General features: G+C 40.9%; 1 protein-coding gene across 9 annotated transcripts in view; it reads right to left on the reverse strand.

The window, feature by feature from the left end:
• Positions 1 to 15775, reverse strand: part of C2CD3 (C2 domain containing 3 centriole elongation regulator) — a 158616-nt gene that overhangs the window by 49540 nt on the left and 93301 nt on the right. For all 9 annotated transcript variants that reach the window (XM_023209423.2, XM_023209426.3, XM_023209421.1 and 6 more), the window contains 4 exons: positions 15145 to 15413; positions 14393 to 14482; positions 7616 to 8218; positions 3695 to 4042 (listed from right to left, as the gene is read on the reverse strand). In XM_023209423.2, the coding sequence (XP_023065191.1) occupies positions 3695 to 4042; positions 7616 to 8218; positions 14393 to 14482; positions 15145 to 15413 (1310 nt within the window). The remainder of the gene's footprint in view (positions 1 to 3694; positions 4043 to 7615; positions 8219 to 14392; positions 14483 to 15144; positions 15414 to 15775) is intronic.

A 15775-nucleotide genomic window follows, 5' to 3' on the forward strand; every position in this document is an offset into this window, starting at 1 on the left:
CAAGGATGATGATGTAGAGACATTGTGTTTTCTGATCTAGTGTTTGGTCCTTGGGTGGAGAGAGGCCCTGTGGCAATGGCGATGACAAGAGCTTCTGATTCTTAGATTTCAGTTTTGGCACTGCATTCTGAACTTAAAAGATTTAGTGGTTCCCTCCTGAAAGTTTAACCTAAAGCCCACTCCTCTAGACCTTCTAATGACTTAAAGTACCTTAATATTCTACATTCAACTCCTCTCTGCTTAAAATGGCTGGAGTGGGTTCTGTTTCCTCTGCCTGATACAGCTTTCATCTCTCATTCTTTCTCCCATTTTCCTTTTTGGTCTTAAGCTTCAACTGATTTCTTTCAATAAAATGTCGTAAATCCTCACAACTAGGAAGAGATAACGTGGCTCTACCACAGCAACTCTCAAATATTCCATAATAATCTGTGTTTCTCTCACTAGACTGAGAGCTCTTTGAATGCACAGAGTAGTCCCAAGGCCCTTATTGAAGGGTTGCTGACTCCCCACTGCCCTTTGTCTACAGATAGTTGCCCAGGGTTAGAGAGAAGAGTTGCCTTGTCTGTTTGCAGCACATACTCACAGAGGATAGCAACATCTTCTCAAGAAAGCTCTGAGAAAGATCAGCAGAGGACCAGTCACTGTTCCTAGAGGCAGGACACCGAGGTTCCAATGTACGCTCTGCCGTTGCTTTAGTGTGACATATTGGATACACCACTTCATTCTGGCTCCCTGGGCCTCAGTTTTCTCATCAGAAGTAAGGGCTCTCAAACCACTTTCCACAGTAAAATTCTAATTCTAGATATGTATCAGTCTTGCTCACATCTGTCTCTCATGGCAATACCCCCTGTCCCTCTGGTTTTATTTGTTTATTTATTTATTTATTTTTTGAGACGGAGTCTCACTCACTCTGTTGCCCAGGCTGGAGTGCAGTGGTATGATCTTGGCTCACTGCAACCTCCGCCTCCTGGGTTCAAGTGATTCTCCTGCCTCAGCCTCCTGAATAGCTGGAATTGCAGGCTTGTGCTCAGCTAATTTTTTTTTTTTTTTGAGACCGAGTCTTGCTCTGTTGCCCAGGCTGGAGTGCAGTGGCCGGATCTCAGCTCACTGCAAGCTCCGCCTCCCGGGTTCACGCCATTCTTCTGCCTCAGCCTTCCGAGCAGCTGGGACTACAGGTGCCCGCCACCACGCCTGGCTAGTTTTTTGTATTTTTTAGTAGAGACGGGGTTTCACTGTGTTAGCCAGGATGGTCTCGATCTCCTGACCTCATGATCCGCCCATCTCGGCCTCCCAAAGTGCTGGGATTACAGAATTTTTATATTTTTAGTAGAGATAGGGTTTTGCCATGTTGGCCAGGCTGGTTTTGAACTCCTGACCTCAAGTGATCTACCGGCCTCAGCCTCCCAAAGTGCTGGGATTACAGGTGTAAGCCACTGCACCCGGCCATCCTCCAGTTTATTTTGAAAGCTACTATTTGCTAAAGGCCTTGAAATAAAACTATTTTGACTTAGGAAGAAGATAGTTCCTTACTTAGTCTTGAACAGACACATTCCTTTTAGCCAAATAGGTGGGTGAAAAAGAAATCAGCTTGGGAGAGCAGGTGTATCAGGTTTCTCTGGCTCTCCTCTTGTAGGTGGAAATTCATCTGGGCCTGTTTACGTTCTGAAAAAGGTCAAGTTCTGAAATACTTTTGGAAGCAGCCCAAAAGAAGGCTGCTATACCCCCCCAACAGGGTTGGGATGCACATTGAGAACAGTTAAGAAGACTTGAGGTGAACCAGTTATGCCATTTAAGAATTCTTGATCTGCGGGAGACAGGCACAGACAGATTATTACAACCCAAGAAGATAAAGACTATGCTAAAAACACATGGGACCCAGAGGGGCCCTGAACTCTGCCTGGATGGGCTAAAGAATGCCTCTAAAAGTTGATAATATTGAATCTGATTTTATTTTTTACTCAGTATAACTTATGCTACTTCAAATTATTTTACCTCTCTGTTCCTTACTTGTCTCGTTTGTAAAACAGGGCTAGAAACACCTGTTTTGTCTAACGTACGTGTACAAATCTTAAGAGTATTGAAGCTGATCTTAACAGAAGGTTCCTCAGAGCTTTTTCTAACAAAAGTATCCAAGAAATTCTTTTATTTTCAGAACCAGGACTACAGTGGTGACCACAGACCATTTCAGAGCTGCTTCAGAATTAAGCTTTGCTGAAGGCAAAGCTCCGAATTCCGGGCTGTTTGTTAATCCTCTGCATAAAGGTTTGCATGAAGGAACCACTCATTTCCTTCCTTAAGAAAGAGCTTCCAAGGCATAAAAGGGACAGACACTCTGAGAACACTGTTAAGGCAAGAGGAAAGTCAGAAGTACAGATTGTAGAATCATGGTCTCCTACGAGAACGTTTCTGTCGCCTATTCTCCATTCTTGCTGCCACCTTGCTTCTTTAGGCTTCAGAACTTGAACTAATGTGACGGCCCTCTCAGTGACTGCTGCTTTCAGTATTATCCAGTATCTTTTTCATATTGCCACCAAGATTTCATTTCATGTCTGGTCAACAAATATGACCTTGTCTCTCCACAGATTAAGGCTTTGTTGGTTTCATCTCACCTGCAGTGTCAGTCATGTAGCATACAAAATGCTGCCCATGTAGCCTAATTAGTCTTTCCAGCCCCATTTCTCACTACTTTTTACTCACATTTAATGACCTTTTTTTGGCCAATGTCCCATTCTCTTATGGTACCAAGCTTTTGACCATGCTATTTCTTCTCATTAGAATGCCTTTTTCCTCTTTCATTCAGCAAACCTGCTCCTCCTCCTTCAAGAGTAGACTAAAGTGACACCAATACTTTGAGGCCTGACCACTCCATTAGCAAAAAAACTCCCTCTGTGTTCTCAAAGTTTTCCTATACCACCACATCCACCCTCCCACAGCTTTCCTCTTTCATATTGTTTATTCCTCTATACTAAAAATGTTAATATATCTCTCCATTAGGCTGTCTGTTCCTTGGGGACAGAGACTGTGTGTTGTTTGTTTATCCCAGCACTGTGATCTTCATGATGCAGCAAAGCAAACATAATGTCCTCCTGTTTTATGAGTATGAGACGTAACATCTCTCACATTTCTGGCAAGAGTTGCAGACCCGTAAATCACTTGTTATTTAGCCTCTAGGTAAAATGACCTGAAGTTACATAGTTAATGTGCTCTGCAGAGCCAGATGGGCAGGTCTCTATACTATAGGTCTATACTCTATACTCAGCACAGTGCCTGACTGACACATAAATGTTGTGGGAGGAAGGACTACATGGGCTTATCACTGCAGGGTGGAAGTCAGGATACAACAGTGACGTCTGGAAGTCAGATGTCTACCATATGCTTGCCTTGACCTGGCTAAACAGAAAGAACTCTGTGAGAAATTTAAGAGAGAACAACTTAGGGGTCTGATGATCTGACGGTGGATAAGGAAAAGAGAAGTATCTATCTAGGTTGATACTCAGGTGGCTGGACTGGGGAATTTACGATATGCAACAAGTTCAGAAAAGCTTTCATGTTGCTTAAACCTTTAGGATTGAGAAAAAAATATTTATCAGTTAAGATAATTAACAGATCCTGCCATGATTTGAAAGACTTGTGAAGAAAGGAGTACACCCTGAAGAGTTAGACATATGCTCCTGGATAGGTGAGGAGAGCATACCTTTCAAGCTCAAGTGCATTGCTCTTTCTACTAGGATGCTGACTGCAAATGTTCCATCCAACTCAGCAGGGCCCTCCTGGGTCAGGCAGACTTCAGCTGTGGTGCTGCTGCAGGGGACCTGAGTGGAGGCAGGAGACTTCTGGTGGCAGGAGACTTCTTCCAGTGGAGAAAGTTGGACCTCATCATTTCTTCTGGGGAGTTGCTCAGACTCACTGTGGCTGCTGCAGTCCATGGAGTCCAGCTCATGAGTGGGCTCAAGATGTGAGGAAAGAGAAGAAAGAACTACATGAACTCGCAAGGCAGCTCCTGAGAGGTTGGAAGCATTTCGTCCAAACAGAGGATACACACCTAAAAGAGGATGGAGAATAATAAGGCTAGTCAAGCAGGAACCAAGAACCAAGCTTGGAGGAAATACTCACTGAGGGTGCTGTGGTCCTTTCTCCTTTGAAAGGTCTACAAACCCCAACACATCAATTTGCAAAAGAAACTATGAAGCTGGTAGAAAACATGAAAACTTTTACCCTGCCCTAACTATCTTCAATAATGAAAAGTAGGCTGAGTGTGGTGGCTCACACCTGTAATCCTGGCACTTTCGGAGACTGAAGTGGGCGAACTGCTTGAGTCCAGGAGTTCAAGAGTCTGGGCAACATGGTAAAACCCTATCTCTACAAAAAACACAAAAATTAGCTTAGCATGGTGGTGTGTGTCTGCAGTCCAAGCTACTTAGGAGGCTGAGGTGGGAGGATCACTTGAGCCCAAGAGGTTGAGGATGCAGTGAGCCATGATTGTGCCACTGCACTCTAGACTGGGTGACAGAGCAAGACTCTGTCTCAAAAAACAAAACAAAATAAAACAAACAAACAAACAAACAAAAAAACAAAAAAACCAAGTAATGAAGGTAGTAAGATCTCTGATTTAAAGCCAAAGCCAAATGACTACCAGGCAGAGCTGTTGTGGAAAGGATTCATGCGCTGAGAGGCAATAAGACTTAAAGAAGTCTGAGATTTGATGAAATCAAGAGTGGCCTATTTTCTCTTCCTTGTGTCTCATGGGCTCCTGATTTTAGACCTTCTCCCTATCGGGAAGCTGTCTTGACACTCAATTTAGCTATGTTTCACTAGGGTTCTGGCAATATTTTTGGGGGTGGAGGGGAAGTAGGAGGTAAGCAGGAGACCAGAAAGAAGTATAAGGGAGTTAATATTTGTTGGGTATTTTTCATATGCCAGAATCTCAGAGGAGTTAAATAAACTGCCAACATCACTCTTCCAGTAAGTGGCACATTTAAGCCCAGAGATTTGAATTTTACTAACTTGCTGAATATTAAAATGAGATTTATAAAACAGAAGGTACTAATAGTTCCTTCTGAATCTCAAAGTTTGCTTCATTAGACTAATTTCAATTCAGGAAAATGGAGTTAACTGATTCATAGATGGCAATAATATGAAACCTTTCCTGTTTTAGATAACCAGTTTTCTTCTCAAAGCAATGTGTAAATTATTATGATTATCAAAGGAAAATAAGGGCAGGTCATTACAGGTGAGAAGACACCCAAAAGCAACACAGTTAAATCCTTATCCTCAGGAAAATCAACAAAACATGGAAGTAAGGTTGGATGGATGGTTTGACTCATTCAACAAACACATCAAATGACATGCCTTGTATAAGACCCGTGCACAAGAGAACAAAAAGCTCAGACAAGAGGGATATGGAGAAGTATGAGGGAAATGGATGATCTGAAAAGCTAAATATTACCTTTGGTAGCACTCAATAAAAAGAGGTATTTGTGTCTGAGTTCCTATACTTAGATTTATATTCAGTGTCCTAAACCTACTTTCTTCAGCAGAATGAAGCTAAAAGCCTGTCTTTATAAACTTTAGTTCAGGTGAACTTGGTTCACTTCAAGGACATTTTCTGTAGTCCCTTTGAAGGGACTCTAGGCCTGCCCAGATAAAACAGAGCACATGGCATTTGATGTGCTCAACAGAGCCAGATTTACACCTGTTAGGTCCAGAAAGAACCAGAGAATTTGGGATGATCACCTAGATACACTCAGTTCTCCTCTAGCCTGGGCCACCCACTCAACAATAGGGTCTGAACACAGGGCTAATAGGGCTAACAAAGGGTCATGACTCAGTTTCTTCGACTGTAGAGTTGGGGAAATAACAACTAACTGGACAGCAATATTAAGCTGAATAAAGATCTATTTGTAAAGAATCTACTCTGGCTACCTCTAATTCATCTTAACTACAGTCACTAGCTTTATTTTTCTAAATGCAAAGTGATACACTCCTCTTGTATTCAGAAACCACTGTACTAATTTTCCATAACTCTCAGGAAAAAGTCCAAACTTCAGCTGAGAAGAGAAGGCTTTCAACACAGTACTCCTGCCTACCTCCCTAGCTTCATCTCTAATCACTTCCAAATCTATGTATCCTAAGATGCAGCTGTCGGAAATTACTATAGTCCCCAAAATCTATCAAACTGTTTCATTCTCCTGTACTTTCACCCATGCTGTTTCCTTTTTTAGAACACCTTTCTTTCCCCCTTTCCTTGACTTATACCTACATCCTTTGAAACTCAGGTCAAGTATCACTTTCACTGAGATGCTATCCTTAGAGATGTTGCATCCCTGCATTCCCATAGCACCAAGAATACCTTTTTCATAGTTCTCATGCCTCACTGTAATTATTTACTTACTATTGTATTCTCCTATTAGACTGTAAACTCTTTAAGTTCAGGAACCAGTTCTTACTCATCTTTGAATTCCCAGGTCCAAGCATATGTATCAAGTACCAAGCAAATGTTAGAAAGAAAAGCACCCAGCACAAAAATGCCACTTGCAAAATGTTACCCTTTCTTTTCTGCTCTGTCAACTAGTTTATTACCATATAGATTTTCTTTATGGTTCCAAGATCAGGTGACCAGAGAGGAAGAATATCCTGGTCCCCTCAGTAGGTATGCTTTTCAATATAATTAATAAACTAGCATTCTAGATGATCAGATAGGCTCTTATATATGTGGTTACAAGTAGTTCCCTAAATTCATTCATTATTTCATAAGTGTTAACAATGTTCTAAGCACTATGTTAAACGCAAAAATCTGATGAGTTTGGATGCACCCTAATGCTATGAAGTTCATAGCCAATTCTTCGACCTATGTTGACCCCACCACAGTATTAGAATTAGGTAACACCCTTTCTTAAGCAGGCAGTGGAACTTTAAAAACAATCTCTTTAGGGATGAGTTCATGTCCTTTGCAGGGACAGGGATGAAGCTGGAAACCATCATTCTCAGCAAACAATAACAGAAAACCAAACACTGCATGTTCTCACTTATAAGTGGGAGGTGAACAATGAGAACACATGGACACACGGAGGGGAACATCACACACCAGGGCCTGATGGGAGTGGGGGGCTAGGGGAGGGATAGCATTAGGAGAAATACCTAATGTAGGTGACGGGTTGATTGGTGCAGCAAACCACCATGGCATGTGTATACCTATGTAACAAAACTGCACGTTCTGCACATGTACCCCAGAACATATATATATATAATATTTTATATATACGTATATATATATTTTATATATATGTATATATAATATATACATATATAGTATATATACACACACACACATATACACACAGACACACACATATATATAATCTCCTTAGAAGCACTACTAAATTATTATTAATCTTTCTGCGTGCAATAATGGAAGGAAAACTTACTAGTCTGTGACCCTGGGCAGGTAACTCAATCTCTCTCAGCCTTCTTTTTAATGAATATAAAATGGGTATAATAGCTATCTCACAGGATTGCCGGGAGGGTCAAGTAAAGTAATCTCTGACAGAGTGTCACGCATAGTGTTTGACACACAGCAGGTGCTCAAACTACAAGTTGAATTGGGCTCCTTACTTACCACTGACAGTTAGTGTCCTTGCTGACCTCTCCCCAAGTCTGGCCAGGTCCACATAGGCTGAGCCAATCCAGCTGTCTGTCTGATGGGGTCTCTCCACACTATCATTGCCATAAGCTTGCCACACTTGGATCTCTAGCCTCTCCTCCCTGAAGTACCAAAGCAGTGATGGGCCCCTGGTGACTTCTGCTCTTTTGGACGCCTTGAAAGTGACGATAATCTGCTTTTTGTTTACAGATTCCTTGGGTTTCTTGAGAGGGGTCCAAAAGGCTTCATGATCATAGAACTTGTAGCGAAGGTAGCAATATGTATTCTTATGAATATGGTTGTGGCCAGCAAGCAGCACGCAATGGATGGGCAGCCACAGCCTTGGGGTGGAGATGGTGACAGTGGCTGGCTCTCCTTCATTCATTCTGACAAAATCTTTCAGGCTGTTCTCAAAGCTCCAGCCCAATAGCCCAGCAGCTTCTAAGACCCGCTGTCTATCTCCACGATGCGTGAAGGAAACTGAAAGCTCCAGACCACCCACGATCTTCTGCATGAGCTCCAAGCCATGAGGTAGGCCCCCATCTTCTGGTAAAATGATAGGATACCATCCTGTGATCCCTTATGGGAGAAAAGAAAGATTCTCAATTATAGTCTTAAAAGTAAACAAAAAACAAGTTAGTCACTCTCCACCCCATAGTATCCCATCACCCTGGCTCAAGACAGAACAGAAAACATACCCCAGTGAGTCAGAGTTTGTGTTCATCTGACCACTGAGAGGTAATGAGATTAGATGGGAAGAACAAAGGCTAGGAGTTGGAAGATATGAGTTCTCTTTGGCTATGGCTAGATCTAGTGGTTTATTATGAACAAGCCATTAATTTCTCTCAGATTTGGTTTCCTTAGCTCACAAATGGGAAAACTGATGCTAGTGCTGTCTCCCAAAGTTGTTATGATTATTCAATGAGATAATGGTTTAGAAAGAGCTTTGAGAGAGAAGTGCTTTAAAAGTGTGAAATGTTTATAGTACTATGAGTACAACAGAAAAAGCAGGGGTCAAAAGAGATCTGGGGTCTAGATCCAAGTCTTCTACCAAGGGAATTGGCATTTAGAGAACACATACCAAGGACCAGGTGCTAGATTTCAAAATCTTTCTCTATCGCCCAGGCTGGAGAGCAGTATTACCTGTAACTTTGAACTCCTGGGCTCAAGTCATTCTCCTGCCTCAGCCTCCCGAGAACATAGGACTAGATGTGTGTGCTACCATGCCTGGCCATTTTCCAAAAAAAGGTTTGTGCTTGTTTTTTTTTTTTTTTTTTTTTTTTTTTTGTAGAGATAGGGTTGTGTTGTGATACCCAGGCTGGTCTTGAACTCATGGCCTCAAGTGATACTTGCACTTTGGTTTCCCAAGGTTTTGGGATTACAGGAGTGAGCCACTGCACCTGGCCAAAAACTACTCTTTATTAAACATCTAGTATGTGTCAGAAATTCCGCTAGCCCTTTACAGATATTATTTCATTTAATTTCTCTGATAACCCTGAGAAGTTCTGAGGACTAAATGGGATAATAATCCTTATTTTACAGGCGAGAAAGTGGAAGCTCAGAGACCTGTCCAACTTATTACTGCTACCAAGTAAGACAGCTAGAATTTGACTCCAGGTATAGCTGGCTCTAAAGTCTACATTGCACCTAGTATAGGTTCACACTATCTTATCTGAAACCTTTAAGGCCAGATTTATTTCTGAATTTAGAATTTTTCAGGTTTTAGAAAGGTAATCGAGTACAAAAACTGAATATTATATAATATTATATATCAGGGCCCACAGATAGTAAATACTTTAGGCTTTTTGGGCCATATGGTCTCTGCCGCAGTCACTTAGCTGGGCTACTGTGGTAATAAAGTGGCCACAGACAATTTGTAAATTAACGGGCACAGTGTGTTTTAATAAAAGTTTACATAAATAGGCAGTTGCCTAAGTCTCGTATCAGCTGAGGTCAGATTTGGCTCCTCAGTGAGTTAAAAAACTTCTATTTTCAGGGTCTTTTGGATTTTGGCATGATATAAAACAGATTGCGGAATGATAATATTCACAGCAATTTTCTGAGAAATGTTTTACTAAGTGTATTTTACAAATGAGAAGATTTAGGCTTATTGAGATTAATTTGCTGAAGATTACTTAAGGTTTTATGACTTTTGCACAGGTATTTGACTTTTCTGGGCCTTCTTAGTTTTCCTCTGTGAAATGAGGAGGCTGAAAATTTTGATCTCTAAGGCTCTTTTTCAGCTTGATAGCCTAAGAGCCTAGGGCTTTGGTTCTATGATTATGTTTCCCCACAGCTTAATGGTTCTTAACATTTTTTTGGTCACAAACCCTTTTGGGTCAAATGAGAGCTATTATGCCCCCCAAAATAAACAAATACATGTAGACACAAAATTTCATGCCATTTCAGTGTTTAAGAACTGCATAGATTATTAGATGGTTACTTTAGCTCTGCGATTCTATAATTGAGGGTATAGGTAGGGAAAAATAGAGTGCTCACTTTAGAATACGCTGAATACAAAGACAAATGATATATCCTTAATTATCTAAAAGGTATATATCCAAGGGGTTAATTTTAATTCACAGAGATGTGATTTCCCAGATGGTGCTTGTTCTCTCCCAAACTGTAGCTAAGTTATAGAAGGAAGGAAATTGAGGTGTCCTATGTGCCCAGCCCTGTGCCAAGATTTTTCACATGTAAGATTTCATTAAATGCTTTAATAATCTTGTGAAATAGATATTACTATTTCCATATCTACAGACGACGAAACTATGGATCTGAGAGATGAAGTAACTTTGTTTAGATCACAAACAGTAAGTAACAGAAGGGAGTTTTGAATCCCATATCAACTTGTGCAGACTTCTGTCTGGCAGGCACATACACAGCACCTGTTTATTAGGGTAGTGCTCAAATATTAACTCACGAAACAATTGGGAGATGTGTGACAGAATTCTGCAAACTAGATTACACAATCCTAGGCAGGAAGATGGACAACAGAAGGAAAACCTACACTTACTGCACACCTACTATGTGTCAGGTACTTTATATAACCAATTTAATGAGTTCCTACCTTGTAGACTTATCAGGATTAACTGTATCCATCCCACAAGATAAGAAAACGGGGGCTCAGAGAGGTCAAATCACTTGGTCAAGGTCACCCAGTTACTAGTAAGTAGGATGGGATCAGTATTTCCAGACTGCCTTGGTGGTTGTGTCTACTTTGGGGGGCATTTATCCCATATCCTTATTCCTTCTTCAGTGAGAGAAAAAATAGGGAAAAATAATGAGTGAATCTGGATTTCATCTCAGGTCCTGCCACTCACTAGGTATGTGGTTTTGGCAAACCACTTAATCTCTCTAAGTTTTCTCATCTGACAAATGAAAATAATAAGATCCTATATCCTTACTTGTCAGGGTTACTGTGAAGCTCAAACAAGATCTGAGAAAATATTTTACAAAGTGCTACATAATATAATGGATATTGCCATATTCTTCATCATCATCATCATCTTTCTTAGGGAAGGATGATAGCATAATGTCTTGAGCTTCTTTGTTTTATTAGAAGATCTTCAGAATGATTAGGAGAAGACTTAAAATGTTTCAAGAAAGGGAGTTCACTCAGGATTTGGCTCTCTGTTTGTCTGTAATTGGTATATAAGAATGCTTGTGATTTTTGCACATTGATTTTGTATCCTGAGACTTTGCTGAAGTTGCTTATCAGCTTAAGGAGATTTTGGGCTGAGACAATGGGGTTTTCTAAATACACAATCATGTCATCTGCAAACAGGGACAATTTGACTTCTTCTTTTCCTAATTGAATATCCTTTATTTCTTTCTCTTGCCTGATTGACCTAGCCAGAACTTCCAACACTATGTTGAATAGGAGTGGTGAGAGAGGGTATCCCTGTCTTGTGCCAGTTTTCAAAGGGAATGCTTCCAGTTCTTGCCCATTCAGTATGATATTGGCTGTGGGTTTATCATAAATAGCTCCTATATTTTGAGATATGTTCCATCAATAGTTTATTGAGAGTTTTTAGCATGAAGGGCTGTTGAATTTTGTCGAAGGCCTTTTCTGCATCTATTGAGATAATCATGTGGTTTTTGTCGTTGGTTCTGCTTATGTGATGGATTATGTTTATTGATTTGCATATGTTGAACCAGTCTTGCATCCCAGGGATGAAGCCAACTTGATTGTGGTGGATAAGCTTTTTGACGTGCTGCTGGATTCGCCACCTGCCCACCCCCGCAAGGGAATAAAATACCTAGGAATCCAACTTACAAGGGATATGAAGGACTTCTTCAAGGAGAACTACAAACCACTGCTCAATGAAATAAAAGAGGACACTAAACAAATGCAAGAACATTCCATGCCCATGGATAGGAAGAATCAATATCGTGAAAATGGCCACACTGCCCAAGGTAATTTATAGATTCAGTGCCAATCCCCATAAGCTACCAATGACTTTCTTCACGGAATTGGAAAAAACGACTTTAATGTTCATATGGAACCAAAAAAAGAGCCCACATTGCCAAGACAATCCTAAGCAAAAAGAATAAAGCTGGAGGCATCATGCTACCTGACTTCAAACTATACTACAAGGCTACAGTAACCCAAACAGCATGGTATTGGTACCAAAACAGATATATAGATCAATGGAACAGAACAGAGGCCTCAGAAATAACATCACACATCTACAACCATCTGATCTTTGACAAATCTGACAAAAACAAGAAATGGGGAAAGGATTTCCTATTTAATAAATGGTGCTGGGAAAACTGGTTAGCCATATGTAGAAAGCTGAAACTGGATCCCTTCCTTATACCTCATACAAAAATTAATTCAAGATGGATTAAAGACTTAAATGTTAGATCTAAAACCATAAAAACCCTAGAAGTAAACATAGGCAATGCCATTCAGGACATAGGCATGGGCAAGGACTCCATGACTAAAACACCAAAATCAACGGCAACAAAAGCCAAAATAGACAAATGGGATCTAATTAAACTAAAGAGCTTCTGTACAGCAAAAGAACCTACCATTAGAGTGAAAAGGCAACCCACAGAATGGAAGAAAATTTTTGCAATCTAACCATATGACAAAGGACTAATATCCAGAATCTACAAATAACTTAAACAAATTTACGAGAAAAAAACAACCCCATCAAAAAGTGGGAGAAGGATATGAACAGACACTTCTCAAAAGAAGACATTTATGTAGCCAACAGACACATGAAAAAATGCTCATCATCACTGTTCATCAGAGAAACGCAAATCAAAACCACAATGAGATACCATTAGTTAGAATGGCGATCATTAAAAAGTCAGGAGATAACAGACACTGGAGAGGATGTGGAGAAATAGGAACGCTTTTACACTGTTGGTGGGAACATAAACTAGTTCAACCACTGTGGAAGACAGTGTGGCGATTCCTCAAGGATCTAGAACTAGAAATACCATTTGACCCAGCGATCCCATTACTGGGTATATACCCAAAAGATTATAAATCATGCACTATAAAGACACATGCATATGTTTGTTTATTGCGGCACTATTCACAATAGCAAAGACTTGGAACCAACCCAAATGTCCATCAATGATAGACTGGATTAAGAAAATGTGGCATGGCCGGGCGCAGTGGCTCAAGCCTGTAATCCCAGCACTTTGGGAGGCCGAGACGGGCGGATCACGAGGTCAGGAGATCGAGACCATCCTGGCTAACATGGTGAAACCCCGTCTCTACTAAAAAATACAAAAAACTAGCCGGGCGAGGTGGCGGGCGCCTGTACTCCCAGCTACTTGGGAGGCTGAGGCAGGAGAATGGTGTAAACCCCAGAGGCGGAGCTTGCAGTGAGCCGAGATTGCGCCACTGCACTCCAGCCTGGGCGACAGACAGAGCAAGACTCCGTCTCAAAAAAAAAAAAAAAGAAAAGAAAATGTGGCACATATACACCATGGAATACTATGCGGTCATAGAAAAGGATGAGTTCATGTCCTTTGTAGGGACATGGATGCAGCTGGAAACCATCATTCTGAGCAAACTACCACAAGGACAGAAAACCAAACACCGCCTGTTCTCACTCATAGGTGGGAATTGAACAATGAGAACACTTAGACACAGGGCAGGGAACATTACACCCCAGGGCCTGTCATGCGGTGTGGGGGAGGGGGAGGGATAGCATTAGGAGAAATATGTAATGTAAATGACGAGTTAATGGTTGCAGCAAACCAACATGGCACATGTATACCTATGTAAAAACCTGCACGTTGGGCACGTGTACCCTAGAATTTAAAGTATAATAATAATAATAATAATAATAAAATAGAAAAAAGAAATGGGGTTTCACCATGTTAGCCAGGCTGGTCTCGAACTCCTGACCTCAGGTAATCTGCCTGCCTTGGCCTCCCAAAGTGCTGGGATTACAGGCGCGAGCCACCGTGCCCGGCCTGTGTTTATCCTTTCTTCAGGCTTTCTCCATCTATAAAATCAACCTCTTCTGTTCAGCTCATTGGAACATTGGAACACATTTCATTTTATGAAATGAAGTATTCCAGATTGCAAATAAAATAAATTAAGATCTTTAAACTAAAAAAAATGTTTCAAGAAAACATTTGAGGTATTGGAGAAAGTTCAGAAGTGTGTGTTAAGGGCTTGTGTTTTCTTTTGAATATCTTACAAGAGAGACAGAGATGACCTCTTGTAGGGAAGTGAAAGGGAAAGGGTGGCATCAGAAAGTGATAATCTGGGATCCTTACCAGATCTCTTGATCAGCAGCTCTTTTGTTGGAACTTTTACTACTCCAAGCAGATACTCTTTGCATGACTCAATACTGATTATATCACTGGCTGTTAAATCAAGCAAAAAAGAAAAATTATTTGATGGTCTACTCATCAAGGAGCTTGTTTACAGTATATCCACACAACCCTCCCCTTACATGCAGTAAATCTTAGTTTTGTAAAATACATTAGAGATTATCTTGCTCTTGCTCATGCCCCAGTCAAAGCCTGAATGGCCTCAGTTTTTTTTTTTTTTTTTTTTTTTTTTTTGGCAGGGTCTCACTCTCTCGCGCAGGCTGGAATGCAGTGGTGCAATCATAACTCACTGCACCCTTGAACTCTTGGGCTCAATTGATCCTCCCGCTTCGGCCTCCCAAAATGCTGGGAGTACAGGTGTGGGCCACTGTGCCCAGCTCATTTTTTAAATTAAATGTTTTGAAAAAAATTCAGGAATATAGAAAAGTTGCAAAAACACAATAATGAACTCCTACACACCCTTCATCTGGACACACCCATTAACACTGACACATTTGCTTTATTTCTCTCTACACTATCTTTCTCTTACATACTTAGTACATATCCTTATTTTTTGCTGTATCTTTCAGAAATAAGTTGTAGAGATTATGACTCCTCACCTCTAAATACTTCAGTATGTATCTCCTAGGAAGGGCTACACCATTAAAAATGTAGCCTCTTTTAATTTTGATTGTGACAAGTCATATGGTGCTCACCTGACTTGGTATTTTCATGATAGACAGCAAAAATAACTTCTGCAAACTCCAACAACTCTGCTAGGAAACAGGCCTCTCCACTACAGTGCTGAGTTACCAAGTTACACGTGAACTCAACGTGATGGGAAAACTCAGGGCAGAAGGAACAGGCCACAGGGTGAGTTCGGCGCTGTTCTCCCTGGGGCAGGAAGGAGAGATGAGTGGTGACAGAGGCATTGACCCCAACTGTGGCACTAAACTGTAAAGCGGGTTCCTGTTCAGCCAAAGCCCTGTAGAGGAGAGGGGTGGAAATGAGAAGATACCATGGTAATATTAGAAATCAGCTTGATTGCCTAGAAAATAACTTCATTACTTCTATGAGACCACCAAGAATAAAACCAACTATATGCTTGCTTTTGTTTTTCTTTCTATATGCTATCTAGGCTTTTGGCAGTACTACAATGGGCTTTCTTAGTAATCTAGATATCATGGCATGTGTATATGGGGATGGAGGGGGATAACATCTGCCCATCAGAGTGACCCTGAGGACGACCCACTGTCCTGTCAATGCCCTTAAGTCAAGGACCACAGGAACCAACTCTAGTTGGACAAGCTGGGTTTACTGCTCATTGCAATTAAAGAAAATATATAC

This window comes from Piliocolobus tephrosceles, chromosome 13 (assembly GCF_002776525.5).
Source record: "Piliocolobus tephrosceles isolate RC106 chromosome 13, ASM277652v3, whole genome shotgun sequence".
Taxonomy (NCBI): domain Eukaryota; kingdom Metazoa; phylum Chordata; class Mammalia; order Primates; family Cercopithecidae; genus Piliocolobus; species Piliocolobus tephrosceles.